At 39.9% G+C, this 14857-nt stretch overlaps 1 protein-coding gene across 1 annotated transcript in view; it reads right to left on the bottom strand.

Annotated features, from left to right (window-relative positions):
• The window catches only part of LOC126254107 (uncharacterized), a 285482-nt gene that overhangs the window by 52851 nt on the left and 217774 nt on the right, over positions 1 to 14857 (bottom strand). Inside the window, exon 13 of the mRNA XM_049955283.1 lies at positions 4807 to 9574. Within this exon, the coding sequence (XP_049811240.1) occupies positions 4807 to 9574 (4768 nt within the window). The remainder of the gene's footprint in view (positions 1 to 4806; positions 9575 to 14857) is intronic.

A 14857-nucleotide genomic window follows, 5' to 3' on the forward strand; every position in this document is an offset into this window, starting at 1 on the left:
GTAGATAGATGTAAACTATTCCGAGAAAGTCTGTTAAAAGTTTCATGAAACGGATTTAAATGATGACTGTAGGAATATACTACAACCCCCTAAATATCACTTACACAGGAATCCTCAGCACAAGATTAGAATAACTGCTGCATGCACAGATACCATTCAAGCGATCATTCTTCCCATGCTCAATAAGTGAATGCAACAGGAAGAAACCCTAATAGCTAGTACAATGGGACGTAGCCACTGCCATGCACCTCCTGGTGGTTTGCAGAGTATAGATTTAGATGTAGAATCTAATTTACCATATCTGTATGAATATCACAGTATGGAAATATAGTAAAGTCATGAAAATAACACATATACTGATGAGCCAAAACATTACTTCACAATGAGGACCACTTCCAGTCTGAATTTAATCATCTGAAGTGTGTGTTCCGAAAGAATGGCTATGGGGCATGTGACATCCAGTCAGTGTTCTCATGGAAAAAGAAATGTGAAAATGTTGAACATTTACATCATGAGCCACGAACTGCATTCCTTCTCTTTTGTGCACTACAGCCAGCAAAATAGGGAGAGTCCTGGGAAGATGAGATATCAGATATATTTTCTGATGTACTAAGAAGATAAAGCAGATACTACACCCTGTTAAGGACAGTATTGTTCTCAATTTACAACATCCCATCTGAGTGCAGAAGCAATTACATTGGTCAGCCCATCTGCACCATTTCTGACCGCAGTGCAGAACATCAACAGCATATTAAAAATCAAGAACTGGATAAATCTGCAATTGCTGAGCACAGCCCTACAAACAAATATAAAATACTGTTTGAAGAAACAAAAGTTTTGTCCCAGACTTCCACATACTGGGATTCTAATTAAAGAGGCAGTAGAAATAAGAATGTGTGAAAATACCTGCTACCATGATGGCAGATATAATTTTAGTAGGGCATGGAAGTGAGCTCTCTATGCAGAGGAGAGCCAGAGATATTTGTTGCAATGTTTGCATTATGGCAGGAGCGGTAGTGCCACCAACGCAGACACTGACACCATCTGTGACAGCATGACGCAACTACCGGCCAATCAGAAGCCGTCTTTGGGCTATATAGGGCCAGCACAGCAGCAATTTTGATAGTCATCTGCTTGTGATGAAGACGATGGAGGTTTTACCCCGAACTGCTGTGACAAGAAGTCAGAGGTGTTTTATACAACACTGACGTCGTGAAAGAATCCATTGCCATTATTATCCCCTACTAAATAGTATGTTGGTCCACTTTAGAAATGCAGTACAGCAGGCGTTCTGTGTGATAATTCCTTAGGAAGTTTCTGGAGCTATGTGGCATCGGATGTCTACGCACAGATCAAGCAGTTTAAATAAGTGATGGGTCCTTGGATTCTGGGTGCATAACTGGTTCTCGATAGCGTCCCTGATCAGGTGAATTTGGTGCCAAGACATTGACGTGACTTCACTATCATGCTCCTTGAACCACTGTAGCATGCTTCTGGTATTGTGACACTGACAGTTATCTTGCTTGAAGATGCTACTGCTGATGGAGAAGAAATGAAGCACAAAGGGATGCAGGTGATCTGCAATTATGTTCATGTAGTCATATGCCTTTAGTTATTACCACCAGTTCCATAGATGGCATAATAATGCCTCCACCAACCTGTGTCTGAGGAGTGGTGCATGTTGCAAGCAACTGTTCACCTGGATGACAGTGAATATGGACACGACCAACATCCTGGCGTACCAAGGAATGTGGTATATCTGATCAGGCAACATCTATCATTTGATCCACAGTCCGATCTTTATGATCGTGTGTCCCTCACCCCACATGCCTTCACAGCTAGTGTAAATGTAATTTAAAACAATGTGCATGTTTCTAACTGATTCCAATCTGCAATCTTAATCAACAATGTTGTGACATGAAAACTTGTAGGAATGGTGTGCTACAGAGCACAAATGTGTTTAACAATGTGCACCGAATGGTGTGCTCATAAACACTTGTACCTTCAGCAATTGCAGACAGATCACCACCTATCCTGCTTTACAGAGCAGGTAAGCATCCAACTCTGCATTCTATGCTTGTTTCCACATGCCTGGCCGTAATAACCTGCCCTTTGTCAAAGTCCCTTATGTCAGTGAATTTCCCCAGTTGTGATCCATATTGTAGACACAATGATTCTCCTGTCACCTATGCTCCACTTCTATACTTTCCTCATCACATGTACCTGCAATATCACCAGGTGGCATTCAACCTTGACCAGTTAAAATTGGTACCAGTATTTTAGTTCTGAATAATTGTTTTTTTGGTTATTTGACTGGTCTTGGTTATGACAGGTATTTTTTTCATTTTTTACTAAAAACCAGGTAAAAAAACTGATAGATCAATTTGCCTTAGCAGCAATGCTAAATTTTTTTCATTTTTAAATGAAATTTTCTTTCAAATGCGTAATGTTCATTTGTGAAATTTCTATTGCTTTGAAATACTGAGTTGTTAAAGAAAATGTTAAAAGCTATCAATGCTATTTAAATAGCAATGCTGATGTAATTTAGCAAAAAAATACATAACGTAAGAGTCAGTACAGCATTGCTGAAATAGTAATGTATAGTACACGTAAGCAGAAAACATTCACAATGTCCCTTGGGAGAGAAGGTAAATTTGACTGACATACCTATAATTTTATTGCTGTGATATAAACTTGGGATGATAACTGAACCCTTAATTTCAAGGTGAAAAATTGATATAATCGAAAACTGACGATGCAGGAAAGTCATCAACTCAAGATCTTTTGCTCTCACCATTATCACACCTATTTCCTCCATCTTCGCCATCTTTATGGGAGATACTGACGCTGATTTCTGCCACAGTCTAAATCTCATACAGATCGAGGTATCCTACTCCTTCACCTTCATTAGCAGCTTTCAATGCTTGTTGAAGTTTACATTTATTGCTGGAAATAATAGCAATTTAAAAAACTGAAAATCAGTTATTTCAGTAACAGTTATTACTGTGGTTTTAACTGTCACATTACGCACAAGACAAAAAGTACCAGTATAAATGAAAACCAGTTGTTTTAGCTATAGCCGCATCACTATCTTGAGGTGAGCAGTGATCATAATGTTCTGGCCCATCAGTGTAATAAAGTATCAGGAAATCAAATCAGGTTGGAGCTCTAATTGCAAAAGATATGCATGACAACAAGTTAAAAACTTATACTTAGTTATCAAGGTAGAAGTTGTAATTGTTGAGTAGAACTTTAAAACTTTCAATACCTTGGTCTCAACACCATCTAACACATTAGGAACATCACCAAATAGTATAAGTCCATCCTTTTGTCCATAAATAACAGTCAGAAACACTTACATCTCAACTCATTTAAGAAACTGGGAGAAGGGTTTTTCAAAAAATTAGCAACTGTGATATGTTTCAAGAAAAGTAATAACCAGATAAAGATGTAACCAAAATTAATAAACAGATTTTTGTCTCTTTCAGTCCCTCATAAACCCAATTCTTAGCAAAAACACTTTTCACAGAACTATACATTTTCTTTGAATTGTTTATCCTATGGATGTTTCATGCCTATGTAATGATCAAAATTATCTTGAGTACAAATTATTCAATCTAAAAAGTACACGACTTATCATCTGACAATGATATATTCATTTCTCATTAGTAATGAGTGTTTAACATCATTCTTGGAAAAACAAGACCATACACAGTGCTGCAGCAAAATGAGTGAGAGGCAGGGAATTCATGTGACCTAAAAATTCTGAATGTATTCCAATACATCAAATCAAGTTCCAATAGAAATTTGCGTTTCTAACACTGCATTCAGAAAATGTTCTTATAAAAGACTTTTGTTACATGCATTGTTCTCGGTTTCTATAAACCTGTTAATATGAAATCTGAATACAAGCAGCACTTACAGGATCATCAATGACAGACTATGGGGAACTACTTAAAATGCTTTAATAAACTGTATAATTATAAGGAAAAATGTAACATTAAATTCTGTCTCATTTTGGATGTAACAAGGTCTAACATTATCTACAGAAAGCTTTTGGACAGAAAACAGTTTATCTGAACACCTGTCTTAAAATGTTGTTATGATAGGTTTCCTTAGCTGGAGAGACTATGCATTTGAAACCTAAATTCACAAATAGTGAAAACCATGCATGAGTCATGGAAAGCCCAACATACAGAACATAATTTTGTTAAATGGCAGGTAATCATTGTTGTACATAAATGAATGTCTTGATAACTATTGCAGAAATTTGGCTAAACAGAATTTGTTGTGTTAGGATAGAGGGAAGCACGTAAATAAACAATAAATCTCAAACAAAAATGAAGAAAGCCAACCACTACTTGAGGCTGATTGACAGTTGATAGACAAAACAGTATACCAGCACAGAGGTGGCATTAACTCTTGAGTTACCATAGTTTGCTTGTCTAAGGACATAATCTCACATACACAACCAGCAGATAACAAATGCACCCATCTGTAACAATGGTGAGATTTGCCATAGCTGTGAGTGAACGAGTTTGGGTGTCCGTCGGTTGTGTATGTGAGATTGTGTACTTGTACTAAAAGAAAGTGGTAGCTTGAAAACTGGTAACATTTCTACACTGTTGCATGTTTCTATGTACCATACATCACCAACAACAGGCGAATCATCACATTTCCGCAATTGTGCTTGTCTATCTTCATTCAGAAATTTTCATTTTTGTAGAAAAGTACTTAGATAATATTATTTTAACCTTGTACAAAGAGATTATAATTGATTGACATATTCTTAATGAATCTACGAACCTTGCCTAAGTAACTTGGCCATTTTCTTGAAATTAGCCTGAAGAACCACTGGGCATCTTCTGAGCCTGCTTATTAGTACTCTTCTGGTGAGAGCATATGAAGGCATCTGTGACCGATGAGGGTACTTCTTGATTGTCTTCTCTGACTTACTAACAATTCTCTCAACTTGTGTTGATGCGATATCTTCATTTGAGCAATCTTCTTCATTTGACGTGAAATCAGTACCACCTACATATTTGGCAAAAATAACAGTATTCTTCTTAGGACTTCTCAAAATGCGTAAAGAATTTCTCTGCACTTGAGATGACAGGGTCCCTTCATGGCTCTCACTAGGCACAATGCTTATGGGTTGAAGGACTGTCACAGACAAAGTGCTTTTTTGTACATTTTGTGAATGAGATGTTATCGAAACAACAGTCTCATTAGATTCTGTCTGCTCATTGTTTCTGATTAATGGGGACTGTTTCCGCTTCTTTAAGCATGGTTCCCCATACCCTTCTTGAGTATTTGATGGCTCATTAATTTCACCTCTCACATCAGCATATGAAACCGCTGTAATAGAGTCATTTTCATTATTACTATTAGCTGAAAGTACAGAAGAATTTCTTTTATTTTGTGAATGGCCTCCCTTAAAATTTTCCTCAGAGAATGAAGGCATATCTTTTGTTTCAGTGTCTCTTGTAGCATTTTGTTCCTCCCACTCTATTTTCTGTAGAGACTTATTCTGTCTCTTTACAGGATATAAATCAGAGATCTTGTTGTGCACATGTCTGTCTTGCAGTAATGCAGCATGGTGCAGCTTTACACTTCGGGGAGCAGGTTTCATTCGTGACAGGAGGGTATCGTTAATGAATGGTTTGGATGGAGGTGAACTTCTAAAAATATCTGGCTTAGTGGGTGTCACTTCACCTCTGTTATTGACAAAGCTATCTACTTCTAATGGTGATCTGGGCTGTAAACTCATATCCATGTCAAATCTATCTGATGACATCTTGGGCTCTAATTTCATTTCTTCTTCTGACTTCATTTGTAATAATGATTTATCTTCTGTCTGAATGGATGATTTACACAAGTTTCTATTTAGGCAAGGAGTCTCATCAAGCAGCTCTGGAATAGGCTCTGCCGGTAGCATGGAATCTGTTACAGACACGCAATTTTCTTGTGAAGCGATTATGGTTGCACTGGATATGGAAGGTGTTACATCCATACTCTCAACATTACTTCCAGGAATATCTTTTTCAGGAGAACCATCTATTGTTATGCATTCTAAAGAATCATTCATAACTACTGGTTTTTCATTAGTGATATCTACAATGGGCAACACTTTTGGAGACACTGGTACTTCATGCAGATCATCTGCATCATCTGAAAGACACAGATCAATGGTTGTAGGCAGTTCTATAATGTCACAGTCTGATGAATCAGATACAGAAATATTCACAGCTCTTTCAGAAAGGTAAGATGTTTGTATTATGTCATCTTTCTCTTCTTCGCTTTTCACAATTTTTTTAAATGGTTTTTCTAGCATCACTTCATCAATGTGGCATAATGACTTTTCCTGTAATGACTGTGCAACTTTCAAGTCTGTATTAATCTTTGAAGAATCATTATCAAACAAACTGTCTGTATCCTTTGCCTGAGATTTATTTTGTGTATGTGATATTGCTGGCTGCTGTACATTTTCAAGACTGTTAAGAACTTTATCACTCACTGCAGTTATGGCTACTTTTACATCTTCAACACATGATGAATCTTTACTTGTTGGTCTCTTAAGCACATTTCCATGAGTAACTGGTGCAGAATCTATTGCAATACACATTTCCTCGTCCTGTCTACAATGCTCAGTAACAACCTGAAGTGACTGTCTTCCAGTTTGCATAATGACTGATGGATCTGACTTTTCATTCTTAAAAGGTTTATTCTGCATATTGGTATTTCCAGCTTTTTCCCAACTGCACACTGCGCTGTCACTAGAATTGCATTCTATCTTTATAACAGAGGTTGCTACAATACTATTTAGGTGTTTGGATGGATTCTGTGACTTTAAGCTGTTATCTGATGATACCTCTGCTGTAGTATTTAATTTTTCAGTTTTCAGTTTGGTACAAGGTGATGTAGGATTGTCATTAAGAGATTCAACACTCCAATGACACATGGTCTTCTCAATACAACATAGACTTCCTAAATGAACACCTCCAGTTGAATCTAATGTTGTAAACATTTCTCCAAGTCTTCTTGATTTTTCTTCTGCGCCACCAGCATCACTTTCCAGTGATTCTTTCTTGACAGAGATAGATGACCCAAAAATGTCCTGTGTGATTCTCTCAGTGACATCCTCCAATTTTGTTTCGGACAAACAAATATCAGTTGTTTTAGGCCTCACATAATCCAACTTTCCATTGTTATTTGGTATATGAGCCATCAGTACAGTGTCTTCCAATTTTTGGTCAGCAGAGGCTGCACTGACTTCCCTGTTGTGCAGGGTGTCACTTTCTTCCACTTTACCAGATAAAGAAATTTGATGTTTGCTAACAGGCTTTTTTGTATAATTTTTTTCTTCGTCTATCTTCTCTGTTGTAAATGAAATGGAAGTGTTAGTCTCATTCTGGTTCTCTTCACATTTCTCAGTAGGAGTATTATTTCTCAGCGTATCTGCGTCATGCATCAAGGAACTATTTCCAACCAATTGGAGCAAATCATCTTTAGAGACCTTTGCATATTCCTTTGCAGATTGTTTCAGACTATCCAGCATACAATCTGCAGACTTCGAACGATAGGACCTTGGTGCAGCAGAAATTTTTTTATTCCATTTATTCTCAGTAATTACAGAAGTTAAATATTTATTTTTTAAAGAGTTTTCATTTTTCATCTGAACACTGCTGGACTTCACTTTACTCAGACTAACATCCATTTGTTTTAACACAACAGTGTCTTTAATCCTCTCCTTTATTTCAGATGTGTGTTCATCACTTCTGGCTGGTTTCCTGGTATGTTGTTCTGTTTCTAAATTGTGTGTTTGTCCTTCTGGAACAATTTTCTCACAGCTATCAATTGGGCTCCCTATATTATGACTAACAGATATCTGATCAATAGCCACATCCTTTATTATTCCAGAAAATTCATCTGAATTTTTAGGACTACTGGGTGTATCAACATTTGTGAGATTTGTCTGATGTCCTGGACATGATGTTTTTTGTACAATTACATTACTTTTATCATTACAGATGTCACCAGAATGTTTATCAGTTCTCTGCTCTGTGAGTACCGGGACTGACTCTGCGGACCAGCGGGATCGGGTTTCACTATATGGAGAGTTGGAGTATGATGCACTTTCTTGTTGGTGGGGTTGTTCTGAACATGAGCTACTGGTTTGTATTTCATGAACATTTGGTTTCACAATTGCTGTCACAGGTTGTGTCCTCCTTTTGTTAAGAAGATTAACAACTATAGGTCTCTTTATACAGCGAGATAATTTAGGTATACCTGAGAATACTGACGCTGGTTCTAGTCCTTTTCTCTTTTTATACAAACACTTTAGACACAACTTTTTCTCAACACCAGTTTTTTCACAAATACATTCATTTAAGTTTTTTTGATATTCAGGTCTCTGTTCTTGTGTAATTTCTCTTTGGCTGTCACTATTTGCTGAACCAGTTAATGGCGATGATTTGGAATTCCTTTTTTCAATTACTGAAGATATAAATCCAGAAATATTTTTATCAAGCAAATCAGTTACTGCTGACAAATATTTATTTTCTGAAGTTGATTGGTTATCAGTTACCAGAGGCTGGCGAGATGATGCAATATTTCCAATTTTAGTACTGATAAGCGAGTTAGTACGATGTACTGTTACAGAGCACACTGGGGTTGTCACAGTACCATTACTAAATGCTTCAGATTTGGAACTATTTTCATTTTCTGTTGGTAATAAAGCACCTGCAATAGTTGTCACTGATTCCACTTCCTGGTTTCTTTCATTCTTGCTGGGAAGAAGTTTCTTAAGGTGAGAAACGAGTGGTGAGGGTTTTTGTGGTTGTGCGGTTGATGACTTGGAGTTCTCTTCCTGCACTTCTGATTTTATGCTGGGAGGTGGTGTAGATGGTGGTGGTGGTGATATTGGAAGAGGTGGCTGTTCTATTTTCATCTCTTTTGGTGGGAGGGGGGGCTGTCCAGGTGGGAGAGGTGGCTGTCCAGGTGGGAGAGGCGGCTGTCCAGGTGGGAGAGGCGGCTGTCCAGGTGGGAGAGGCGGCTGTCCAGGTGGGAGAGGCGGCTGTCCAGGTGGGAGAGGCGGCTGTCCAGGTGGGAGAGGCGGCTGTCCAGGTAGAGGGCTTTGGGGAAGTGTGAGCACTTTGTGTGTCAAAGAAGCACTGGACTGGTTATCTATTATTGCAGTATTATGCCGTGTGGCAACTGAAGGAACTGGAATTGGGTTTTCACATGATACAGAAATATTATCTTTGAGACGAGGATCCCTACAACTTGGATATGGAGATGTCCTGCTTAGTGATTGATTGCTTGTATTTTGAGAGTGTAAAACTTGCTGAACATTTATTTTCATCTGAGCCTGAGGAGTATTTTGGGGACTCTGTATGATATTGGGCACCTGCTGTCCACTCTGCATTACATATGGAGCAGTATGATTTCCAGCCTGTGGAGGATACTGGGCAACATTATGTGGTACAAGATTTGGCTGATATTTCTGAGGCTGGTTGTAGACAGGTGGAGGCACACTCATATTTTGTCTGTTCACTGGTGAGTCATAAGTGCTCTGCAACAGTCCAAAAATCAAAGAACAATTACATCAATACACTTTAAATTACACAAATAAAATATAACATACAATTAATAATAGTTTACAAAGAAATTTTAATGAGATACCAGAAAATATGAAAGACTAATGACAATTTAATCTTCCAGATAAAAATCCTACAGTTAGCAGAAACCATGTCACTATTTCATCAGAAAGAGGCCTATGAGTGTCAAATATCAAGTGAAAACAGTATATCCATTCCAGTCCACACCCATATATATCAGAGTAAAAACATTAAAACTAGCTTATTTTCTCAGTTCTGCAAACATCATCTACTAACTGCAGCATTCAATTGTTGTAAAATAATGGAGAATAATAAAACCATTGGTGATAGTGATGATACCATATGAAAAAGCTCTCAAAAGCACAATGACAAGCAAATTCAAGAGATTTGAGAGTAGAATGGGTTTGGGGCTGAAGATCATGCATGGACAACATGTTTTGTCTTAAGCATATGATTAGAAAATACTTTGTCATCAATACAGAAGCCCACCCAATTTTTATAGACTTTCAGAAGCCACAGGACACTATAAATCTCAATATGCAATGCTATACAGGGCACAAGAACATGTGGAGCAGAAATATAGGTAATTACAAACAAGAACAAAAATAAAATGAAAGTAATGGAAATGGAACACTGGAGGTGCTGCTGTGGAGTAACAACAAGGAATCAGATACGAAATCAAGAAATAAATGAAAGTGTTGGTTGTGGAATTGAGACTATTGAGACAATAGAAAGAAAACATCTCTGGTAGTTTGAGAATGTTAATAAAATGCATTTAGAATATTAAGAGAATTTTTTTGGTTAGATGATCAAATGTTCCAAGAGGAGAAAAAGTGTGTGGGCAGATGGGGGCGGGGGGAGGGAGAGAGAGGGCACAGAGCCACATGAAAGAGTGAAGAAGGGAGGAAGTGAGGGAGAAAGAATTGCGTGGCTGTAATTGGAGCTCAGAACTTCCAAAAAGCCACGGATGTCCAGGGACCACAAACAGGTAACTCAGAACACCCAACAGGACAGGCTACTGAGGTGTGAGGAGATGTAAGCAACTGAATCCAACACACAAGACGATAATGAGAAACCACTGGAAAGCAGGGAAGTCTTCTGCAGGCCACATCCGAGAGACATCGAGGAGGGGGAAGAGGGGTGAGGGGGGAAGTATGCCTGTTACATAATTTCGTAGGACAAGTACTCAACAGTAAGATCTCTGCCTACAATCACACTGAAAGAAACTAAACAGCTCCCTACATTATAAGACAAGACTTTGGTTTGTCACTTGTCTAGTATCACACCCCAGCAATTCTGAATGCCCACTGGAGGCAATAGAACTAGATTACTGCCATTAGATAGCACTGCCCCATCTGTGAGTGTTGGCATCATTGCTATAGTGACAGCCACAGAGTAACACCCATCTTGCCACCTATCAGTGCTCTTGGCTATCCTTTAGGGCTAGCAGCACAGTAGTTCTGTCTTCAGTCATAATTTCATTGCTCTCTTGTATTGTTGTCATTACACATCGTTTGTTTGGTCTTAGTATTCACGACATCTTAGGACTTTGTTCTTGGATACTCATTTGGACTAGATATTCTGCCGTGCCATTTCCAGTGCCTGTCTGCCTATCTTTTTCTCCTTTCATACTCGGCGACTTGTCATTGACTACCTTGGCTGGATGGTCAGATCTCTGGTTTGACGAGTCGCTCCCAGTCTTGTCCGATTCCAACCACTAAAACTGGCAACAAGATCAAAGGTTAGCAGCATCTCATGGGTGCAAAGCTCATGTAGTTTTTGGAACAGCAACAATAAAAGTTGCTCCTGCAGAAGCCATGGCAACAGCACTTTCAACAATAGTAATAGCACATTCAGCTTTTGTAGGATTAACTGCATAATCAGGGTATGTACTCCATACGGGCAGTCGTCACTTTCCCAGTGGACAGCTGCCCACCAACTTTTCCCTTTTAGCAATGCCAGACAGGTTTGGGACACACATTTATAGTTGGTGAATCAGCACGTCACAGAATTATGGGTCTTTGATAACCACCTCCACTGGTTGCTCTTCCTTTCTTGGGCTTCCACGGAGACATTTTTCTTACTGAAGCAGTTAGCTTCCCTCTCAAATCGTATCACACTCAATTTCAAGGAGACGCGCTCAGTGATTTCAAATTATTATTCACAGTGATTCCAAGTAGTCACATCACAACTCGAGTTTCATCAATACTGCAAGCAACATGGTCAGTTGTATCGGTCACAGATGACTGATTTGTAGGGCTTGAATTGCCATTGTGATTTCGCTTGTGTGATCTCACCTCAAAAAACCTTGCATGCAGTCACCTTTATTCAAGATGACATGATACAATTGGCTCCCGATCCAGAAGTACCTATTGCAGCCCTAAATCTGTGTAATCCGTCTGTATGATATATCACAAATTGTGCATTCATTTGAAATTGCACAGGCACCAATGAGTGCATCATAGCTCGATTGCAAGTAGCAGAATACCAGCTGCCACTGTACTCCCCGGTGGAGCGGAATGCATGTAAGCCTTTTCCCCAATGGAGTCATTATGATTCATCAATGTATTGATGGCCTCTGAATAGCCAGTCACACCCTGTCGCCAAGGGCAGGGGGATCTTCTGTCTTTTCCTGACTGCTTCATAGCACACCCACCTGTAGAATGTCCAGCTTGCTGGGACACTGCTTCCACTGTGGAAAAGATGGGCATCGCCAAACCGTCTACAGTAAGCTGTTGAAACAGTTGGGTCCCATTCCCAATTTCCATCAAGGAACAGTGCATGAACTTCAGGTCTACCAACCTATCGGCTTCACAATTCCATACCAAGGCATCTGTTACCAGGTAGACATGGGAGCTCATGTTTCCTTGATGAATTTCCAAATGTATGCTCATCTGATTTTTCCCTAAATTAGCTCTGCCCTCCCATAAGTCAGTTGTATATTATGATAATTAGACTCTCCTCTGGTGTCAGTTCACAATCACTGGCACATACTTAAAAATTGCATGGTTGATGATGCTGCTTGTTGTCAACAATCACTCATCCAGAAACATTTTCTGGCCTGGATGCCTTCTCATCGTTTCAATATCATTGATGAGATTCATGTCGTCACTGACACAGTTTCCTTGCAGGAACACAACGAACTTTGTGCTGCTTTCTCACTTATCTTCAAATCTGGTCTGTGGTGTGTCCCAGATTTCCAGTTAAATATCTCTCTGTGTCCCAACAACATGCCCCGTTTCTGCTGGGCATGAACCATTCCAGTCTCCTTACGGGCAGACTAAAGCAGGAACTCAATTGCCTCTGTGAGGCTGAGGTGACTGAACCTGTTAAATCCAGCACTTGGGCCATGATCCTGCTGGTGGTCAAGAAACCCACTGGCAGAGATTTTAAATCAACTATCAATGCCCACATCCAGGTGGAAACCTACCCCATACCATATCCAGCTTGTTCTGGATGATGACTCACTAAGCATCATGTTTATTTTCAAATACAAACGTTTGTCCTTTGGGATCTCTTCTGCTCTGACGTTCTTCCAGAGATAATGGGAACAGTTAACCATGTCTATCCCTGCTTGTACAAACTATCTTGGCAACATAATTGTCATGAGCCCTATGTGTCAAGACTACCTGCTTAACATTTGCACCCTGTTTACTATGTTGTGTGATGAACGGCTCAAGTGCTGCTTACACAATTACCAGTTTTTTCATGAGCAAGTGGACTACCTCAGACACATTAACAACAAAGAAGGGATCCAACCCACTGACTGCAATGTTGCAGTTATTGATCTTCAATCCTGCCACCTATACTCACAGAAGTTGCATGCTTTTTTTGGGGAAGGTGAATTATTATTCTGCATTCCTCACTCAAGGGGCCCATATTATGCATCCCTAGACTAGCTGTAGGGGAAGGCATTCAGTAGAGGTGGGGGACAGCATGTGAGCACGCTTTTACTCAGCTGGTGCACCTGCTCTGCTCTGCACCATGCCTTATGCCCCCCCCCCCCCCCCTCATGTCCACTGGTTTTGGCTGTGGGTGCCCCTCAGCCGGAGTGCATGCAGTGCTGGCACATAGGGATGATGATGATGATGATGATACTGAGCAACTGATTGACTATGCATCAAAGATGCTGACACCCACTCAAAAGAACTACTCATAGACAGAAAAAGAAGCTTTGGCAATTATTTTTGGATTGAAGAAATTCCATGTTTACCTATTCAGGGCAAAGTTTACACTCATTACAGGCTGAAAACCACTGGTTGCACTCTTTGGGTCACACTCCCAGCTTACGAAGTGGACAGCACAACGTCTCCAAAATTGAGCGTTTTTCCGTAGGTCCTACGATTATACCATTAAATACAAGCCCACAGTACAACAAGCAAATAAGAATGCTCTATCTCACTTACCTACAGGACCAGACCTGGCCTTTGACCAACAGGAGATCTCATTGTTCCACATTAACAAGGAATGGTGACAGACCATGGAAGTGTTTCCCTTATACTATTTAAATTGCTGCTGACATGGCATGACCCTATCTTATGGCACACCACGCACTGTACACTCCATGGGGGGAGGGGGGGGGGGGTGGGGGCGCAGGGCACATATGTTTCAAAGAACACTAATCTGGAGCTCCAGGCCTGGGCTCACCTCTCCCATCTGTCAGTCATCACAGACATTGTTCTGCTTGATGCTAAGACAGATATTTGTCCTTCGGCCTGAAGTAATACAGCTTATCCATCGTAGGCATTGGGATTTGTCATGAATAAATGCCCTTACGAGCAGACCTGCTACTGGCCAAGACTGAACAAGGATGTGGAGGCCACTAACACCTGGTATCAGGTTTCTCTGTCCCAATCTTTTGCCATCTGATCAAGCCCTGGTCACTGCTGGGACCACATTCGCCTGCACATTGCAGGTGCCTTTCTGGGTTCTATGTGGCTCACTGTCATGGATGCTCATTCTAACTACTCCTATATAGTCAGCGTGGTGTCCACCACAACTGACTCCATGCTTAATGGATTATCCACATTCTCATCATTGAAAGGATTTCCCAAACTATTGTGTCAAACAACTGCGCATATGACTGCTTTCGAACAATTCTATGCCACAAACGCCATTTCCTCGTCCTCCAATGGCAAAGCAGGGCATATGGTATAGAAACTTAAACAGCAAATGTTAAAATGGGTGGGAATAACAACACCACCACAGCTGCTCTCACTGTGTTCCTGAGCACATAC

Source organism: Schistocerca nitens, chromosome 1 (genome assembly GCF_023898315.1).
Source record: "Schistocerca nitens isolate TAMUIC-IGC-003100 chromosome 1, iqSchNite1.1, whole genome shotgun sequence".
NCBI lineage: Eukaryota > Metazoa > Arthropoda > Insecta > Orthoptera > Acrididae > Schistocerca > Schistocerca nitens.